Source organism: Leuciscus leuciscus, assembly GCF_965113295.1.
Source record: "Leuciscus leuciscus genome assembly, chromosome: 9".
NCBI lineage: Eukaryota > Metazoa > Chordata > Actinopteri > Cypriniformes > Leuciscidae > Leuciscus > Leuciscus leuciscus.
In genome coordinates this window covers 14222566-14244193 of record NC_138733.1, presented here as the reverse complement: position 1 = coordinate 14244193, position 21628 = coordinate 14222566, and the positions used below count along the sequence as shown (strand labels likewise).

General features: G+C 38.3%; 1 protein-coding gene and 1 long non-coding RNA gene across 2 annotated transcripts in view; one reads left to right on the top strand and one right to left on the bottom strand.

Annotated features, from left to right (window-relative positions):
- Positions 1-30: 30 nt before the first annotated feature.
- Positions 31-21628, bottom strand: part of prkd2 (protein kinase D2) — a 42709-nt gene continuing 21111 nt past the window's right edge. Inside the window, exons 2-18 of the mRNA XM_082181153.1 lie at positions 15343-15481; positions 14113-14244; positions 13741-13937; positions 12959-13142; positions 12317-12385; positions 11996-12158; positions 10559-10670; positions 9070-9147; positions 8426-8732; positions 7555-7607; positions 7392-7464; positions 7023-7129; positions 6647-6808; positions 3818-3916; positions 3383-3650; positions 3003-3088; positions 31-1922 (exon numbers count right to left, since the gene is read on the bottom strand). Coding sequence (XP_082037279.1) covers positions 1701-1922; positions 3003-3088; positions 3383-3650; positions 3818-3916; positions 6647-6808; positions 7023-7129; positions 7392-7464; positions 7555-7607; positions 8426-8732; positions 9070-9147; positions 10559-10670; positions 11996-12158; positions 12317-12385; positions 12959-13142; positions 13741-13937; positions 14113-14244; positions 15343-15481 — 2451 coding nt within the window. The 3' untranslated portion in view covers positions 31-1700. The remainder of the gene's footprint in view (positions 1923-3002; positions 3089-3382; positions 3651-3817; positions 3917-6646; positions 6809-7022; positions 7130-7391; positions 7465-7554; positions 7608-8425; positions 8733-9069; positions 9148-10558; positions 10671-11995; positions 12159-12316; positions 12386-12958; positions 13143-13740; positions 13938-14112; positions 14245-15342; positions 15482-21628) is intronic.
- LOC309507137 lies at positions 15488-20338 on the top strand. Its single transcript, XR_014209036.1, has 2 exons — positions 15488-19979; positions 20090-20338. It is a non-coding gene; the product is annotated as an uncharacterized lncRNA (long non-coding RNA).

Below are 21628 nucleotides of genomic sequence, written 5' to 3'. Positions count from 1 at the left end.
GCACGACTCAAACATCACGATTCAAGAAGATTCTTTCAAACAGATTTATGTATCACCATGTTTATTATATCTGCTGGAAATGCTCCGACATTCCCTTCCACAAACTACATAATTTCTAAGGTTACATGTGTACAAAACAGTCCTTCATAGCAAGAAGTTTCAAGCAAACCTAATTCTCAGTGACATGCAGCCTAATGCTCAGGTCTAGGGTCAGTTAGGAGTAATAATACACCCTTCAGTACAGCTCCACTAGTGAAGATCAGTTGAACTAGCCCGTTGCTGATCTGAGAACAGTCTAGGTAGTCTTAGTGCACTCATTGTCTTTGTGTTAAGGCTGGATGGCAGCCCTTATCAGTCCTCATAAGATGACGTCCATTCTCAGAGGGGACGTCACCCGCACCTGCAGGCCAAACTGACGACAAGATACTGGAAAACACCAGAAATATATTTATTCTCAGTAATATGTAAAATGGATCTGAAACTAAAAGTCACAGGATGCAAAACCAAAAAAAAAAAAAAAAAAAAATCCAACCACTAAATAGATAGGTATTTATCTCTGCATTTCGTATCATGACTAATACATTTATCTTGAATGCTATCACAACGTCAGACATGGGGATTCATAGCTTGATGTCAGTATGTCGTGTATGATGAACTACATATGGATCACGATAGTCGACTAGTTGACAAGTGAGGTTGACTGACACATTTTTTATCATGCTAACTGTGCTGCACTTAAGTTAAGTTGTGGGTGACATTTTGGGGCAAAAAGGTCCATTGTTTACTGTTAATAGCAGATGTATGAAGCACAGCTCACACACAAGTCACTTTCAAACCAAACACCTTTCTGTTGTTTGCGTGACCAACTTAAACGTGTGAAATCTCCAAAACTCCCAATCACTCGGATACCTAATGAAATGACTGGATTTCACCCATGTCATTTTGAAGAGCGTCTTTAAATGTAACTGCACCTTAAGATAGTTTAACTTTAGACCATAAAAACATCTCATAATTCTTCACCGCTGTCAGAAAATAGACATTCAGAGGAAAGTCTCTGGCCATTGTGTCACATCTCGCAACGTCCTCCAACAAGTGTTGAGTTTTCAAATACTGTGTTGAATTAAACTTATAAACACGATCTTGAAAATGTGCGGTCATAAGCGAAAAAGGTCCATTGTCTGTTGTCAATAGTGTAGCAATGTGTCGTCAGAGCCGATAGCCTCGTGGGCAGCGCTCCAACATACAGGGGTGCATTTCCCAATAAACAACATGCCTCACTGCTTAACCACCATAATATGATGCATCACGAAAATTTGCTGAACAGTGGCAAATGTGACCACACTTTAAGAAAGACATCAAATTGCGTGAGGCAAACCCAAAACCAGCCAAATTAAAACAGATTGGCTGACGTATCGATTCTTTAAAAAACTACGTTTTACAGTTCGACTTTGCGTCTATGCCGGGATCAGTTATTTTTCAACCTTAATATGTGCATCTCAGAAACAAGTCATCGCCAGTCCTCTGGCTGAAGGAGTTCAGAGTTCAGAGGGCCTGCAGTTGGCCACCAAAGACACACGAAGCTACGCTTTCTTACAGAGGGCTACATAACTACCTCCATCCTACGCTCGTGGTGCACTAAAAGTTGCTAAAGTTCTGGCAGGTTCTCTTCATTCCTCTCGTCCGTCACCTCGGTCTCTTCTTCAAAGGATGCTGACACGCTCTGTCAGCCCCTGCATATCAGCGTCCTCGGCGCCCTCCTCGTCGTCGTCGGACGCAGGTGGCGGGGCCACCAGGTGAGGGGGGTAGGGCAGCGTGTGATTATGGGCGTACTGCTGCCAGCGGCTGTCATCGCTCTCGTGAGTTATGTAACGTTCCCCAAGCTTTGACTCCAGCTCTCGGAGGTCCAACCAGGCCTGGTAATCCTGAAAGAGTGGACAAGGGCGGTGGGAGGTTGGGAGAGAAAGAGAGAGAGCAAATCATTGTAGACAGAAGGACGCCACTGCTAATGATGATCCATTTTGTTTTGCGGTGTCTAAAAGTGCTTTACTTAGAGGATTTATTTGTCCATAATGTAATTTGCTCCTTCAAACATAAAACTCTCTTTTACAGCAAATCCATTCTTACATTTTGTCATCTCAGAGGTTGTTTTTCACATTTGTCTTTTCTCCTGCCTTTAACATAATTACGAACCTATTTTCAATTATTTGTGTGAATATAATAGCCTTCTCCTTGTCTCCTTATCCTTGAATCATTTATATTTAATTTGGAAATGATCATTTTAACAGCATTTACAGTAATATAATACAATATAATATAATATAATATAATATAATATAATATAATATAATATAATATAATGTAATGTTATACAATATAATATAATATAATCATATTTCACATGGCTCTCTGGAATACTTGATCGTGATTGGTCACTACAATCATCAGAGATGTATTTCTGAAAAAATTACAATTGTCCATAGCAACAATAGTAATAATTCTGTAATTTATGGGAAATATTTATTTAATTAATATATATTTGACAACTGAAAACCAACATTTGGTCTCATATTTATCTACAAGAGTAGACAGAGTGATGGCTTAATCTGTAACCCTGTTACCTTCAAACCTTTTTTACAAAAAATGTTATCAGTAACTTTAAACTAAAGGATTTCCATTAAAATGTAATCAGATGTGTTTCTTGGTCTTGTTTATAGCCAAAAAAGAATGAAGCTATTTTTTTAAACCGTATTAAGACGCATCTTAAATTTTAGCAACAGGGCTGAAAAACTTCCAAACCTCATATAAAATAATGATACAATATAACAGCACATGTAAAACTTCATTTGACCTCTTGATATAGGCAAAAGGTATTTTTTCATTTCTTTTTTAAGAGCACAAAGAATTATACACACAAGACACAATATTCCCTGAAAGATATATTTGGCACATTTTCATATAAAAAGCCATTAATAGCATGGATGTGGGTCTGATTTAGGCATTACCTGCAGATAGGAATGGCTCAGACTCTTGTCCACACTGTAGCGTTTTCTCATCTTCACTTGGAGCAGGTTATTGATGAGGTCGATAGCTATAGAGATACAGAGATCACACAAACAAAAATCTGCATTGATTGGAGCTAAATGATTTACAGCAGCGGACAGAAAATCAAAGGTGGATGGAGTGACTCAACCATCAGCCTGCTTTTAATGCATCGAATTTCTTTTTGTTATTATGAAGTAAATTTCCTGGAATAGCCACGCTAAATGCTCCCTATTCAGCTCTATTAACTTTTCATCTACTTTTATTCTTAATTTGAACTGACATTATATTGTATGACAAATGAGGAGCTTGTATTTATTTGGTTTTAATATTGTAAGTGTACCTTCAGGAGAGATCTGTTTCCACGGGTTAGGCGGGTACATGAAGGCGGCATTGTGGATCTGATCATTGATGTCTTCATCCTCGTTGAAAGGGAACGTTCCACTCAGGCTAACATACATGATCACACCAACAGACCACATGTCCAGAGAGCGATTGTATCCCTGGTTCAGGAGGACCTCAGGGGCCAAGTAAGCCGGCGTGCCCACGACAGAACGGCGGAAAGACTTCTCTCCAATGATGCGAGCAAAACCAAAGTCACAAAGTTTCACCTATGTATATGCAGCATGGGTGGGAAAAACTGTTATGTCACAAGAGTCAACAAAGGATAAAACATTTGAGAAATGAAACCTTGCGTTATGCAACATAGAAAAAAAAAGTGCTTTAATCATGTCTCCATCGTTGACATGTTAAAAATGCACTTGGTGAATTCTCTGACCTGTGGGAAAGGATCCGCTGATGCCAATAGCACGTTCTCAGGTTTGAGGTCGCAGTGCACTATGTTTTTGAAGTGAAGGTGCCTCAGAGCAGCCAAAATCTAGAGAGAAGATATTGGTAAAAAAAAAAAAAAAGACAATCATCATAACCAAGAACGATAACTATATAAGCATGCACTGCAGCTTTGCCACCTGGGCTTTAAATGCTTGAGCTGTTTAAAGTCTAATTTATTGTTCATCAGCTGGGGGGAAAAAAATTGTTCTGAAAGTGATTCCAAATTTATAGTTCCTCTGTGTTGTTATCATTATAGCTGTGGTGTTATTCTCATTAAAATTAAAACGATCATTCGAGCATAAATTCGAATCACGAACCGCTCTGAGTATGACGTCACAGGTTTCCATCTGTTCCAAATGTCAGTAGTTATGGAGTGAACGCAGCATAAGCTTGTTGTTTTGGTTCAGGAGGAACTGTAAAAGGTGGCTGGTGTTTCAGTTGCGGCACTTGGTGACTGACCTCTGTCTAACTCTCTGCATAGCATGAAACGCGCTGATGATGTGTGATGTCTGCGTGAGCAGGGTTTTATGAAAATACATAAGTTGACAGGCAGGCCAAATCTTATCATTTCATTACCATTGGACAAACATTTAATGATCCTACACCTTCCACAGAATATATACAGTATATACATATAAATATATTTAGACCACCTAGCTATCAGGATGTGAAGAGACTTTCAACCTGTCTAACAAAAACCTTTTCTGGAACAAATCACCTACCCTGCCTTTAATATTTATAGTTATATTTTTATAGTTACAGTGATCATATTTGGTGTGAACAAGCCTTAATGCTGTGAGAATAGTGAGTCCGCGCTACAACTATAATAATAACGACACAAAGAAACAATATCATTGGAACCACTTTCAGAGCGATTTCTTCCAGCTGATGAAGGATAAAAACATTAACAGCCAATCAGAATCCATCCTGCTTTAAAGAGCTCGAGCATTTAAAGCGGCAGACGACAAAACTGCAGCACGTGCTTAGGATAAACAGAATGATAATGTGTGTTCATTTTAGACGCTGATTTAGTTATTGTTTTAGTTATCTTTATATTTATTGTTTTTGCCCTTTAAAATAATTATTAAAACTTTTTATTACATGGCTTGGTTGAATTCCAATGTAGAATGCGGTGTGTTATTTCTTGATAACAGACCGCTGTGAAGTATAACACACCGTTGCCATGAAAAACAGAGCGTTGCTATGGACGCAGGATTCTAACCGTAGAGACGGAACGGACTATTTTCTTTAGCGGAAGCAATACAATCGTTTTTAAATCAATAAACTCCTTTTTAAATCAATATTTTGTGTCAAATGATTGATTTATTTGGTGGGTAGCCATGTAATAAGCGGGATAACGCAGGGCTCTCAAGTTTTACCAAAAGCTTGGAGTGAGATCACATGCGGTTAGGGGAGGAGCCCTAATGGAGCCCCGCCCCCATATGTCCCCGCCCCCCAATTTTACCCATTGTTCATAATTAACCAGCCCAAATTGAAATTATAACAATTGGTAAATCTGATAAATGACAGAGCAATTCATCACATCAAATATACTCTTTAATGTTATATTTCAAAATTACAAATAAGTTATACAAAAATTACAAAAATATAACAAATTGCTCCAAACAGTTTGGAAAAACAAATCTTTTTGCATTTTGAATGTGTCTAGTCAAAATGGTATAATTATTTATTGTGTGGTGCATGGGACATTGTGAACAAATTACATATTAGAGTATTATTAAGGTGTGTGTGTGTGTGTGTGTGTGTGTGTGTGTGTGTGTGTGTGTGTGTGTGTGTGTGTGTGTGTGTGTGTGTGTGTGTGTGTGTGTGTGTGTGTGTGTGTGTGTGTGTGTGTGTGTGTGTGTGTGTGTACTGTGTACACAAGAGTACACACTCCAGCTTATGAAATGTGTTTTGTGTTTGAAAAATACAAATGCAATGGCAATGATTAATGTGTGTTTTGACAGGATATAAAATATTACCCAGAGCACTCTGCTTTAATACATGTAGCCTTAATGTAACTAGAAAGACTATTAATACAGTATAATATATAATTTAAAATAAAATAAAATAAACAAATTTATTTGTATTTAAAATAAAATGAAGAAATACATCTTCATTCCTTCCCATACCCACTAACATTCCCTTAGTTTAAGAAAACGTAAGCTAGCCAAACTGAGCCAAAGCTTCTGGCCTGGTTGCAGAGTAGTTGTAGAGTTTTTGACTGCATCAATAATAATGTAAACGATGGGCTATATATTAAATGTTCTAGCCTAAAAATGTTAGACGAGCTTTCTGCCAACTTACCTTCTCCATCACGACGTGTGTTCACGCGATGTTGTTGGTTACCTAGTAACGAACGTACGGTGGCCGAGAATGTTCCGTCAACTTCCGTGTGTTCGCGCATCTGTGTTGCCTTGTAATGAACGCAATCTGGCCGAGATACGTGCTGGCGGCAGGAAACTTCACTTTGTGTGCCTGCGCCTCGTATACAACGTTATATATAAAGCTCGCAGGACAACTTGGTTGGCATTGCCTTTTCAGCGTGAGAAATACACGGTGTGGCGTGTGAGCGTGTGAACTGGTTGAATTGCGTGTGTCTCACGCCCAATGCGTGAGACTTGAGAGCCCTGACGTCCGCTTCACGTCGGGGTCCCGATCAGCCTGTCGGGGTTGTATTCGCTATAACAACCGCCTTGCTCTACATTATCCCTTACATAGTTATAGTTAACATTCTTAGTGTAAACTGCCCTCAGAAGCATGGTTATATGCTGACCTGCGTGATTAGAAACTTGGTGAGTCTCTCAGGAAGTCGTCCTTTCTCACTCGATAAAATCATCTCAAGCATGTCACCATGAAGTTTTTCCATTACCACAAACACCTTCTCTGGTGTCTCAAACATGCACTCGAGGTTCACTATACCCAAGTGTCGCAGGCTCTGAAAGAGAAAGAAAGGACAAGATAAAGAGATGAGTTTAAGTGACTCACATTGTTGTCGCTTATTTGCATTCATGACCTCATGTTAGGTGTCCTCACAATCAGAGGCCACACAGCATGTTTGTTATCATTCAGGTCAATACAAAGGCACTCATTAGCCGCACAGTTCCATGAGTGATGAGATCATTGATTCTCTATCGCCCCCTGCTGGTCACCTGCAGTATGGCTACTTCATTCCTCAGTTGGCTCTCCTGCTTGGTGGGGAACCGAAGCTTGTCGATTACTTTCACGGCTACATCCCGACCAGATTTCCTGTGTTTTCCTGTGTGGGTTGGGAAAATGATAATGATTTGTATATGAAGCATCTTTTGTAAATATCCATTCTTGCATTATCATTAGTGGTGCTTGCTAGAGCTCATACTTGGGATGAGGGATCTGAAGTATTTTTAAACTGGACTTTGATTTCTGTCTAGAATATCATCAAGTTTTGGGGGTTTTGAACAACCTGGCAACCACCAATTATATCTAAGGACCTGCACAGCAACATCCAAATGAAAAAGTCTAGTTTGCAGTCATGGACATACCTCCATATACCACGCCAAATTGTCCAGAACCTAAAACCTCATCAGCAAAGATCTGGTACACCATTCCAATGTCCTGTTGGGTACATTATCATCATTATTATCTTAATAGTTATCATTATCATAATCATAATCATCTTTGTCATCACCACGTTCTCTCACTCACCACGTTCTCCTGAATCTGGCTGTTAGACACAGAGATGCTGACTGATGCCTGCCCTGAAAATCAAAAAGATTAAACAAATTAGCCTTGCTTTATAATCTCAGTATTATACTCGTATAAAGGACAGTGACGTTTCAAGGATGATACATTTAATAAATGAAAATGTATATGCCAAGTTCTTAGAAATGAAACGTTTTTGAAAAATGTTTATATCATTTTTTATGACTTAATTGAATTGAATAAAAAAAAATGTCAAGTAAAAATAATTTAAAAGAGACTTTTTTTTCTTCTTTTCTTAAACAAACATCAGACTTTTTACAATGATTTTTGTAAAATCGTGTTTATGCTCATCGGGCGACCTGAGTTCGAATCCCGGCTCGTGGACCTTTCACGATCCCATCCCGCCTCGCTTCCTGTCCACTCTATACTATTCTATGACAATAAAGGCAAAAATCCCCCAATATATAAAAAAAAAAAGAAGAAAAAAAAGATCACTATATATTTATCTGATTTAAAAATAAATTTCAGTTTCATTGCTTATTTTAAAATAACATTTAGCCATACTATTATGCAAAATTCTTTTTTTCGAGAATTTCATCCTTTTAATGGCACATGTTCAGTTAAACCACCAAGACATTTTTGACTAAGCTCTACAATAATTATCATTGATAATTTCGATTAATGCAGTTTGTTGTATGAGCAACATTTTTCATGCATTTCTAAATAGTCCAAATAAAAATGTTGCATCATACTACTGAACGATATCTAAATCCTCCACATAACCAATTTTTTTGTTAAGGTATCATACACTGACATTCCCCCTATTGTGCACGGGATTCATGATTATGTATGTGCTATCACACTTTTCACTCACGGTGAGGGGTGTGACCTTCTGCTGGAGGGTTGTCTTGGAAGATGACTGGCATGAGGGCTTGACGTATAGCAGTCTCCCAGCCTTTGGCAAACTCTCGTCCCACCCCGCTATTGGGCGCAACGCTGCAGGGGGTGAAGGAGATGGGTAGGCCAGACTCGCTGGATGACGGGGTGGTGTTGGGGTCCTCGCCAACGAAGTAGATCATGGTACCTGTCATAATCTCAAAGCAATGGGGGCTGGTGCCGGCAGGTACGAGAGAGAAATCACGTGCCGGGCGTACCTCCAGGATCTCTGAGAGCGGGATCTCCTGCAGAAGCAGACAAAAGAGGCAAATTAGACACTCAATCATTCAGACAATGTGCACAGAGGTTAATTTCACAACAGGATCTACAATAATTAACTAAAATGATACATCAAACCAGGTAATTCAACATGTGTAGTCACCTCGATGACCAAATAGCTTGTGAAAACCATTCATAATAAATTATTTCATGAACCAAGAATATTCATGCTTCATCTGTCATTGTGAATGCATTATGCATAATGTAATGTGGCATTTCCACATCCGCATTAACACCTTCTTCGTGTGCAATTTAGCTCACAATGTTTCTAAACATTCATTAAACCATAAATAGAGATTCTACCTTGTAGTACTTGTTGGTGGTGTCGTTTTGAAATAGGATGATGCATTTGCAGTCCAGGCGCCAGTAGTGTCTCTTCCTCTGTTGGAGGGTGGAGTGAGAAGTCAAAGGTCATAGGTCAACAAGGAGTTGGTGCTGGGGGTCAGCTTCACCCCAGCAGACAGGAGGAAGAAAGCGAAGGGTAAACAGAGCTGAAGAGAAAAGGAGGATGCAAGAGAAACAACCAAGAGGAAAGTTAGAAAGAAAAGGCTAGAGGAGTAAAATGCTACACAGGAGGCCAAGAACAGGTCAATATATCAATGTCTAGCCAATTTTTGAAAGAGAACATCCATTCTTTGTGGAAATACTCGTCTAAAAGCACCAAGCACACTATGAATGACATTTACGGCTATTCATTCTTACAAATCAATACCCACTCCAATAGTAATCAAGCAGGGGACACCAAGAATAGGCAGTGATTTAAAAGCTGAAGATTTGCTGATATTATAGTGCAGATTGAGGCAGAACGCAGAAAGAAATAGCGATTTCAAATAGCGATGTTTGGTAGTGAGGTAAGGACAGTGTAAAGAGTTACGCAAAAGAATAAAGTATAAAGAATAATAAGTGGGTAATAAAGAATAAAAGAATAGTTCACACAAAAATGTCTTAATTTACACCTTTATCGTTCCAAACCTAGAATATCCTTGTCACTATTTTTCAAATAATTGAAGTGATATGGACTGGGGGTTTCACTACCACAGCTAGTGCCAAACTGTTTAAAGTTAAATCAATAAATACATATTTCAATAAATAAATAATTACATGCATTATTAAACATGCATTAAATCAGCAATTAATCTGCAAGAGTCAACAACAGATCTCTATAGACTACGAGTATCATCTGAAGTAATGAAATAATCCATTATTATTATGTATTAAATATTAAAATGTAAAATAAATAAATAAATAAAAATCGATAGATTGATGACTTTTCAAACTGACAAATAAATACACAGATTTAAAACTGTTAATGTAGTTCATCTTTAAAATATCAGTTAAAAGTAATAAACATAAATAACACCTTAACGTCTGATTTTAAAGGCAATATTAAAATTGCATTTAAAAAAAGCTTTTTCAACGCATTTGGCAAAAGAATAAAGAAAAGCAACTGATAATTGTGTAAATACCGCATTTAAAAATAATTAAAATGAATCAATGATGTACTGAAAATCATATTAGACAATTAAATAAATATTTGTAAATTTGAGAAGTGATTTATTTATTTACAGTTTTCATTTTGAATTAATATATCGATAGTTGAGATCTGCATTTTATTTTGAAGTGGCACAGATCTATTGTTAAATAAAGATAAGATGTTCTTCAAAAGATCACCAATTGGGTTCCACAGAAAGAAAGAAAAAAGTCATATGGATTTGGAACGACATGAGAGTGAATAATATTAATTTTTGGGTCAACTGTCCCTTTCAGGTCAGCTAGCAGTGAGAGGAAGTACCAGTGTGTCCTTGTTGCTGTATTGCACCATCCAGCCTTCCTTGATGGCCGTGCTGGAGCGACGTGTGGTCTGCCTGATGGACTGCACTACTCTCATCAGAGGAATATTAGCACTGGAGAGAGACAAGACAGCAGACAGTCAGGACATACATTCATGAGGTCTGTGTGGCAGGCGTACAATAGAGGTACGCAGGCAATTGTATGCTGAATAAAGAGCGACACAACAAAGCAAAGCTTATATCTTATTGGTCATCAGTTTTCGAAGCGAAGGGCTCCATAGAGATGCTATAATCTCATTTTAAATTGACCTTTTCATGATTACACATTTTTGGTGTGTAAGATTTGCATAAGCCCTATTTATAGTCCAATTTCAATTATAGCTCTGGCCTATTACGGTAACTTTCCCCGTCAGCGTTTCTTTTCTTTTAAGTTGCCCGCCCGCATTTTTTGATAATTTTAACAAAAATGTAATGGCCCCCAGAATATTTAGTTGTATGCATATCTAAACATGCAATATATTTTTTTAGATATTTTATATTTCTTTTAAACAACAAGGTACCATTTTATTCTAGCTTCATGCATGCATTCCTTTTTATCAACACTTGAATGAGGGTACGTTTCATAAAAAAATCCAACATTTTGAACAAAAAGCTGAAAAAAAAAAAAAAAATCAAAGACTACAACATGCATAAGCAATGCTTTTATCTCGTTTCTGCTCGTTTTTTGCCTTTGTTTTGATCTGGAGATTCTGGTCTCTTTCATAAAATGCATAATAGCGCCCCCTACCATATAACAGTGAAAACACGGAAAGCCAGAAAATTCTGTCAAAGGCAGGCAAGCGTTGTCTCAAATAACGGAAAATCCCACCAATGCCGTGGAAAGATTTAAATACCTATTAAACACTTTATTCTCACTAATAAACGTCCATTATTTGTCTTTATTTTTATTTAAAATGAACTCTTCCGAGCTGATAGGCGATGGGAAAAGGGAGAAGAATGAGTTAGGAAAAAGAGATTTGAACTTGGGTTGGTCAAGCTAATGCAGCCGCCTACGGGGCCGTTCACATGCCTAGTCTTTAAAGTTTGTTATTTTAAATGTAGATTTGCTCCAAGATGGAGGAACAGCTGTTTTATTTCTCTTCTCCAGAAATAAATTTAGTAGCAGAGCTACTGCAAGGGATTTTCGCTGATGGACATTGGGGAGCCCAAGCTCCCTAGGGGTTTCACGTGTTTCACATCATGGGGAGCCCAAGCTCCCTAGCGCTTTTTAATTTTGTCTGGCTCAACCCGACATTGGTGGGTGGGAGTTAGTGTAAATAGCCTCTGCCAACAAGGTGAGCTATTTGTACTTGGTGTAAATAGACACTCTGTTTTGTTTATTATGAACAGACCTTAAAGTTGTATTTTTGTCTATGTGTGTCTAAAACCTGTCTAACTACCTCTGGTCTCCACTTGCTCCATCCTGGCCGCTGTCTGGGGAGAAAGACCCGGGGATACTACAGGCCTCGTCTGAGTCGTCCATCATAGAAGACTTATCAGTGTCAGAATACTCATTACTGTAGTCCATCGGCACCTCCGTGTCTGTGCTTGGACTTAATATGTCTGAGAGAAAAACAGAGAGGAAAGAGGTCAAAAAGTCACATACAAGCATAATGAAGTGACAAACAATAATAACATGTTTGCAGAAGCAACACACAGTGCAAATATGCCAAATGTGTTAATGTCCATCATGTCAACAATGTTTCTCTCACACTCATTACCAAGAGTCTCTCCCAAACAGTCATTTGGGACCTTGTATGCACATCGCTTGTGGCAGTTGAACTTGCAGTCTAAAAGAAATAAAACAAGTGTTATTAGCTAAATCAAATAACATTTTTATCAAATATAAATATTAGCAATGCAGTTTTTCAATTAACTTACTTCATAATATGCTACTTTTAAATTAACTTCTTTGGATTTACTAATTTGTGGGTAGTCAAATATTTCTGTGTAATGTTTCTGAGTTTCTATATTACAAACTACACTACACAACAAATTAAAAAAAAATGTTTTAAAGGAGTCAAACTTCTTATGCCCACCAAACTGCATTTATTTGATAAAAAAAAACAGTAAAAAAACGAATATTGTGAAATAGTATTACAATTTAAAATAACTGTTGTCTATTTGCAGTGTTAGGGAATGACTAAGCAATTAATTACTGTAACTTAATAAGCAGTATAATGTACAGTCAGCCGATCATTACAGCAAAATCAATCTGTTCATCTCATTGGTACAATATCAGCATGGGTCAATATGCAGGAAAATGAGGAATTCAATAATAGATCATAAACAGATGGCATTCCTAACTGTTCTGTATTACCAATTTGTAAAGTCAGGGCAATGTTTGAGTGTGACTGTCAAACCTTTGCACTGGAGTCCCTGGCGGAAGAGTCCTCTCAGCAGTTTCTTGCAGTACTGACACACAGTGGGGCGTGTGTATGAGTGAACGGCAAATGTGTGCGGGACCTTCACTTTAGTCATGAGGATCTTGTCCAGGTGGACGGGTCGCCCGGTGTAAAATCGCCTGGCCTCACTGGGGGTGCGGGGCTGGAGAGAGACCGACATTATATTTACAAATCAGATTTCATAATACATATTTATATTGTTATAAAAGTTATTTTAACATTTATTTATATATGTAAATATGTGTGTATGTATATATATATGTGTGTGTGTATATATATATATATATATATATATATATATATATATGTGTGTGTGTTAGTGAGTGTGTATGTACTGTATATATATATATATATACACACACATAATACACACATATACACACATATACACACACACACACACAGATATATACATGCTTCATCCAAAGCAACTATATTTTAATTTTTATTCGTCCTCTATTTTATATATATATAAATATATATATATATATATATATACATATATGTACTGTACATATAACTATTATCTGAAAATTCTACAATTCTGAAGTACAGTGCTAAATTTTTATAAAAAACAATACACTTGAAATCAAGATGTGCACTTTTTAAATGTATTAATTTAGCAGATGCTTCATCCGGAGTGGTTATATATATATATATATATTTTTTTTTTACGTACAGTATGTTTCTTGATTTAAATTTAGTGGAAATATGAAACTGAGTGTTTGTGTGTCCTGTACCATTTGGGTGTGCGATCGTATGAGGCTGGCATCCTCAGACGTCACGCTGCTGTTGATGCTGCTGAGGGACTCTGAGGTGGACAGACGCAGGGACTGACTGCTGGTGAGGGACGTGGTGGACAGCCGCCGCTTCCTCGCCCCGCTGCAGTTATTGGGAATGCTAAAGGCACAGCGTTTGTGGTAATTCAATCCACAGCCTGCAGGGGGAGACAGTGAGAGGGCAAAAAAAATTGACACTTATGTCATGCTTATGTCCATATTTGAAGGATTTAAAAGTGAGCAAGTTAGGTCATGGGAAATAGGCTAGATAAAATCACATGACAGCCCAAATTTAGCTATGGTTGAATGAACACAAGTATGACCAGTCCCCACCATCGCATTTGAGTCCTTGGCGCACCAGGCCGAAAAGCATCTCGCCGCAGTGATCGCAGAATGCCGGTGCGCGATACGAGTGCACATTTAATGCGTGCGGCCGAATCTGGAAGTCCTCAAATGTGGCAGCAGCTGCGGAATAAGCAACAAAATAAAAAAAAAATTAGATCAGGAGACATCAATGCTAATAGCTCAAATGTCATTCAAACCTTGTTTAAGCACAATGTGAATTTTCTTTTGCCTATGTCACGATATGAGGTAAATCCAGCCCTGGTCTGAAGCCATGTGAGTTGGAGTCAGAGATACAGCTCTATCAAAACTATTATTTCAACATCCTCTCAAAACATTTCAATGCTGATTACAATTGATCATCCACTTTGGCTCTCGGACATCAGGCTCACAAATAACTGGAGCTTGCGTGAGTTTCTCTACCAGACAAACAATCAAAATTGGCCGAATGGGACTTTGATATGATCTAGTCAGGTCAGATCTATTCCTTCAATGCAGAGACAAAAGCTATCGTTCAGATGTTGACTATCGACTTTACAGCCAATTTAACATTACAGAAAAATTTGACAAATTTCAGTAAAATTACTCTATGACATTTATATCTGTTCACTACTGTGTCTTTGAAAGGTGCTTTGATATTAAAATCACTCACAAAAACAATCTAAACAAGAATACAGAGCCTGTGGATTCATGTTCTGGTGCTTCCTTGAAAATCAGTTTCCATTTGTCACAGCATAATAACATCCCTATGTGTTGCTCTGTATGGGTAAATCTTATAATAAAAAACACATTTTGTGTGACTGTGGTCAATTTTCATCTTAAAATTGAATAAATCACGCAGTATTCGGCATAAAGAAAAAATACGATTCTTTTATATATATTTTTTTTTTAATTTTTTTTATTTATTCTTTATTTTTTACCTTTTTGAGAACCACTTCTCATTTACAAACATGACCTGGCCAACTGTATTATGACACATTATTATTATCATCATAATTGGTCAATCATTAAAAAAATAAAAAAAAAATAAATTAAAATAAGTATGATAATGGGAATAAGATTCAGTCAAATTACATTAATGTGAAATAGGAGGAAATTAAATAAGGCCAACAGTCGCTCATGTCCCAGAAATCATCGAATCTTGATAATGAATGACTTCTACTAGATGTGTTGTGGCAAATTTGAAGGCCTTTTGAGCTACTGGTTAACTCTATGACCCACCGGACAGAACAACCTCCACCAGGTCCCCCTCCTGGATATCCGACACTGCCTTGACCAGCTGCAGGATGTTATTGCTGCTGGTGTCGTGCTTGAAGAGGAGGATCTTGTCATAAATCCCATAAAAGCCACATTCAGGAAACTGGACAAAACAAAGAAAGCGGGATAAATTGATTAGCGTCATTTATGGTGCATATACATATCCACTGCACTCCACTGATGTAATATTTCTCTTTTCCTGTTGTCAGCAACCGTCACTGCACTACAGCAGCTCAACACAACCACAACATCCTTCATAGATTTTTGGCTCATGGTCAAACATGGTGAATCCAGCATTTTGGAGTCAGTTACTGGGAATGGTGGTCATCATGTTACTGAAGAGCCATCTGCAAAGATTCCCGATGGTGTAAAATGCGTGGCACTTTTGCAGTTGTAACCACCAGGGAACTCCTCTCTTATTTGTGCAAGTGTTTCACGTCAAGGGGTGTGTGTGAGTGTGTGTGTGTGAGTGTGTGAGTGTGTGTGTGTGTGGGGGGGGGGGGTTGTTTTTTGCTTCTGCCAGCTGCATTTTTGAAGATTTCCTGTTGTTGCAGAGAAGAGCTTTTAATTTTTGTAGCTCTGCTGAGTCGAGAGCTGCCGTAATTTTTCTGAACGGATTTAGAGGTTTCATGTTGTTTTAGGAGATTGTTTTAATTAATAAATATGTAATTTTCCTTGAACTTTTGACAGTCAAAATTTATGTGAAAAATGTCTGTTCATACATGTGGGTCAGTTATTCATAGTGAAGTACTGTAATATGGACGCAACAGGATATATAGCCTACTATTATTCATTAACATCAGAAGTAGTATAACTTTTTTAAGTCAGTATTTAACTAATGATAACGAACATATTCATTTGCCAAACATTGTGCGGTTTCTTGCCTTTGCCGTTCAAAATTCTAGTCATCAATTTTGTCCAAACATATAAGTTCTGTCATCATTTACTCACCATATGTTGTTCCAATCCTTTTGTGGAACATGAAAGAAGATATTTTAAAGAATGTCTGTGCAGTCCATACAATTAAAGTCAATGGGGCCCAATCAAGGTTGCCAGGTCTGCGGAACAAAACTAGCCCAATGGCCAATAAAAAATGGGGGGTGTAAGGGGGCAAGTAAATGATGACAAAAAAAATTATTTTGGGGTGGACCAAAAATCACGCCATTAAGAGTGTATCAAAATGTGTTTTGTTTTGTGTCACAATGTGTTCACAATCAAACCTTTGCAAAGAGGCTGTTATTGAAGAACGGTTTTCTACAAACCTTACTGAATCCGACAGAAAACCAATAGCCCGTAAAACTTTGTATCTCATTATACATGCAAAGACAAAGTTTACTTTGGTCAGCGAGAGGGTGAAAACGGTAATCTAATATTACATTACCCATGATTTTAGGGCATGAAAACCTTGACTAACATTATTAATGGGCCTCAACTAAAAAAAAAAAAATTTATCAAAAATGTATGACTTGAACCCAATAAGGACTTTCAATTGCAGCTATGAGCATTTTCAAAACCATATGGCGACGATAAACCAACAAAAATAATATACATCCAAAGCTTTTGATCACCAGGCATGTAGAGCAGCAGAAGAACAGCTCTTTGATGAAGAGCTTGCAGGGGGATTCCAATGCAGAACCCATTTAGGCTAATTAGCATGTGATCTGGCATCGTGGATTCAGTTGGTTGCCTTTCATTTTGGGCTGACAGCTGTGACCGTGCTGAGATATAAGCCTGAGAGCCAGTCGGGTGTGATACCCGAGCACTGCTGCATTACAGCCGTCGCCTGCCAATCATTGTAGAGTGAAATCCCAATTGGCACTAAGCAACTACCTGGCAAGAGAAGATTAGCTACCTGAACAAGCCAACTTGGACCGACTTCGAAATGAGAAAGCTGGGCAGAGTCAATAGCATGACATAGGTGCAGTGTTACATACAAAGGATGAAGGAACAACAAGAATGAAAAAAGATATAGCCGCCCCATACCGCAGGTCAAAGGAGTGTGGGACGTGGGGTTGATAATGTCAGTCAAATGCATAGGGCCTTATCGTTGGATCAGATCTCCTAAATATTTTATAATGTCCCATTCAATGCATGTCATACAACTCAGTGAGCTGGAAGCCATCACAACAGCAGCCTAAATGAAGGGCCCTCTTCTTGTGTCTTTGTGGATGTGCGAGCAGCACTGGAGAAAGTCAATGGGATTTTCCACTGCGGAACGTGGAATAATGGATAATATCCATGGATGATATCATTCAATTGACTTCTATTCATTCGCATGCGAATGTGGGAGACAGAAAATACAAGCTCATGGAAATTTGCAGCATTTCAAAGTTTAAGTGGTAAACTCGATTCACAGACAACAAAAATGACAGCGGTGAGAAAACAGCAGTAAAGAAAGCATCTGATCATAGTGATGTGGATATGTTAGCATGAGCTCTGCTCTGTTCTCCAGTTAAGTCACGTCACGTTGATTTATATACAACTTTATAACATAGATTGCTTTATAATAAGCAGCTTTACTCTATCAAACATGAAAAAACTCTTTCAATAAGAATTTCAATAGAACTTCAATTTCTATTAAATAAAAAAAAGCAGCTCTCCAGTGTGTTCATGTTTTTACTCGCATCTAACCTCGACGGACTGAACAGAAGAAATGAACCGCAGAAGATTTCCATGTCAAAGAAGGCGGAGTCTCAGAACCACACCTACCTATTACAAAAATCACCACAGACCAATGGTAGGTCAAAGGTGTTTACCAGCTGGAACAACTTTTCAGGAACGTTTCGATCTCACAGAAAGAACTCCAAACAAATGTCGCTTTGGCCTTATATTTTTTTTATTGAAAACGTCACACACTTTGATTAAGTACAGCAGTTAACATTTGTGGATCAAAACCTTCATTCAAAGTTATACATGAATTTTGAACAATACCCGTCTTGTCTTAGGACAACTTTGAACTTTTTTGATCCACTTCAAATGTTGAATACTGTATATTGCTGCCTTTAGCTGAAATTAAGCGTAGCGTCAGTTCTGGCAGGTCACGTTAGTCAAGCTCGCATCAGCTGACTCTCAGCCGATGCACGTCTACCTATAGGAATACGACGCCTATCACTGTATATGTATATAAGCTCCTTCAGTATTATCAGCAGCTATCGCGTCTCTCAGGAGCTCATTAAATGACAAAATTCGGCAGGCAAACCACATCATCTCACAAGTAATCGTGCAATCGGGAATTTAGCGAGAGGAATTAGTTCCCCACAAGGATTTCACCTTAGATTCATTCAAGTTCGTGAACTTGAACACGAGATTCGCCGCATTGATCATAAGCTGCCTGATTTGGAAGTGACCTGAGTTAGCATTGCTTCTCGCATCGCCGCATTATTGACACAGGACTCGATGTGATTCACTCTCCATTCATCTCTTAAAGTCTTCACGAAGCTAAGCTAAGAACCTTCAATCAGGGTATTGGCAACATACTTGTTGCTAATGCTATCCGTGTTGCTTGGGCTTATCTAGTCGTTTTGCAGCACAGACTCAGTCAGCTTGCGATGATAGTTAGGAAATAATTCATGGTGCAAACGGATTCATTTCTGCTGTGGCACAGCTCTAAAAAGACATAGCAAACAGTCACTATTCAGTCGCAATTCAGTTGAGTCAGTTCAGCGTTGATTACGTCTGGTATCGGACACGCTTGGTCTATCTAGTTATTGGAAACACGGCGTTCTTAAACCTATAGTTTATTGGAAATATGATTGCTCTAAAGGCTATCTGTTGTTATTGAAACATGCTTGTTCTTAAGGCTATTGGTCGCTACTGGAAACATACTTGTGCTTAAGGCTATCTGGTTGCTATTGGAAACATGCTCAGATTTGTTTTAAAGGTTTAAAGGAGGGGCGCGACAAAAAAACTTTGAGAACCACTGCTCTAAAAGCTGTTAGTTGCTATTGGAAACCTGGCTGTTTTAAGGTTATTTAGCCCAGTCGTTATTTGGAACGTGGCTGTGATTTAGACTTATATCTGGTGTCATTGTCACATGATATGCTAAGATTATCCAGGTATCAGCAAAATGCTTGTCGTTGTTTCAGTGACATTGCTATCAGCACTTTACTGGTTGCTAATGCAAATGTTATATATGCTCATTATTTAGGCTTCTAGTATTATTGAGCATACTGTACTAAGCGGCATGCTGTGGTAATCAAAATGTTGTTTTAGCCTTATCTGGTTGCACAGAATAAACAATAAGCTTTTTTTTTTTCAATCCGATTACTGCAACATGCTGTGTTAAAGTTAGCACATGGTGGCTAAAGCTTATCTAGATTATTGGTAGCATATTGTGCAAAATACACATTAGGTTTGTTCACCGCAGAGGTCTGTCCTTCAACACTAACAACATCGTAGCATGATGATCCCGTGAATGAGTGTGGAATCATGGGAGACGTCATCTTCACCTCCACAACCAATGGAATTCAGTACGATGGAAGCAGAAATTATTTTCATGAATGAGGAAGCACACTGTACTTCATTGCTTATCAGCGCACTGCATATGACTCAGAGCACAGGGTGTATGCTTCCCTGACCGGACTACACTAGTTTTAATACTAGTCCTATGGTCATATAACATGCCTGTTGTATCAGATTTTGTTGGCACTAGTCAGAGCTATTGCTGTAGGGTGTATGCTTCCCATGCCAAACTACACTAGTTTTAGCATAGTTCTGTGATATACAACATGCTTTTTGTATCAGATTTTGCTGCAGCTAGGGGTGTAAGCTAACCACAATAGATTCATACAACTGTTAAATTGGCTACAGCAACACGCTGTTGCAATGTGGTCTTGCTTGCTCCAGTTTGGGGTGATGCACCCTGGGTAAGATTGGATCTATAGTACTCAACATAAGCCACTAACATCAGGGTGTGTTAACCATTCTATCAGCATCAGTCGTGTTGGGGGTAGTGTGTATACATTTTATATATATATATATATATATATATATATATATATATATATATATATATATAAAATGTATACACACTACCCCCAACACGACTGATGCTGATAGAATGGTTAATATATAACCATCCATATTTTCGCTGTCAGTTTGTGTTTGGGGGATATTGGCATATGGTTTTGTTTTGGGGGGTTATTGCTGCTCTTCCTGCTCTTATCCATGCTAGTTCTTGCCCAGAACAACACCATACCGCCAATCCTAAATGTATGCTATTTGTCACTCGTATTTGACGATAGTGGTCCTAACATAAATTAAGCGTATCGTCAGTTCTGGCAGGTCACGTTAGTCAAGCTCGCATCAGCTGACTCTCAGCTAATACACATCTATAGGAATACGAAGCCTATCACTTTATACATATATAAGCTCCTTCAGTATTATCAGCAGCTATCGCGTCTCTCAGGAGCTCATTACCCTCCTCCATCCCCAGCTCCTCCTCTCGTCCAGTCAGTATGGCATTCTGATTCCCCCTAAAACGCAACGCATGCTCTCATGTATTGCCGCAAGACAGCAAATGTGAGTACATTTTCTGTCATCTTTGTGATATGAAGAGTGTGCAAGTCACATATTTTAGCAACAGTGTGAACGTGAATAGCACATAACAGGCACAATACTGGTATAAACATGAATATATATTGGTACAATATGCGTCATGACTAAACTTACATCATCGTTTTTAAATACCTCCGTTTTGCCAGTCCACACTACAATGCGAAAACGGGCTTTTCAAATTTATCCACTTTGGAGAGCATTTTCAAAAAGCTTTGTTTTCAATAAAACGGTGTTTCAGTGTGGACAGAACGGAGAGAAAAAGTTGCGTTTTCAAATGAAAACGTTTTAGTGTGGACAAGGCCAAGTCACATTACGACCTTGCAGTGTCCGCAGACATTTTGTATACTAGTCTACTGTGATTGCAGCTTAACCAACACACAAAAATGCATTCATGCGTAAAGAATCCTGTAAATAAGTAAAACCAGGTTTAAGGTTCAACCAGAATTGGTGCGCTTGTCTTGCATCCAAGGTGGAGTTTTAGTGGGATTTTCCAATCACTGACATGCTAATGAACGATGTACAATCCGGCAGGGGATCATGTTGATGTTGTGATACAAGCAACAAGCATGGAAAAATAATTTACAGAACAAGAGCGAGGGATGTGAGAAAACAAAACCCAGATACGACATCAGAGAGCTTCAAAGCTCCCCGCAGTGGCGGAAGACAGGAAGAAACAAAATGAGACAAAAAGAAA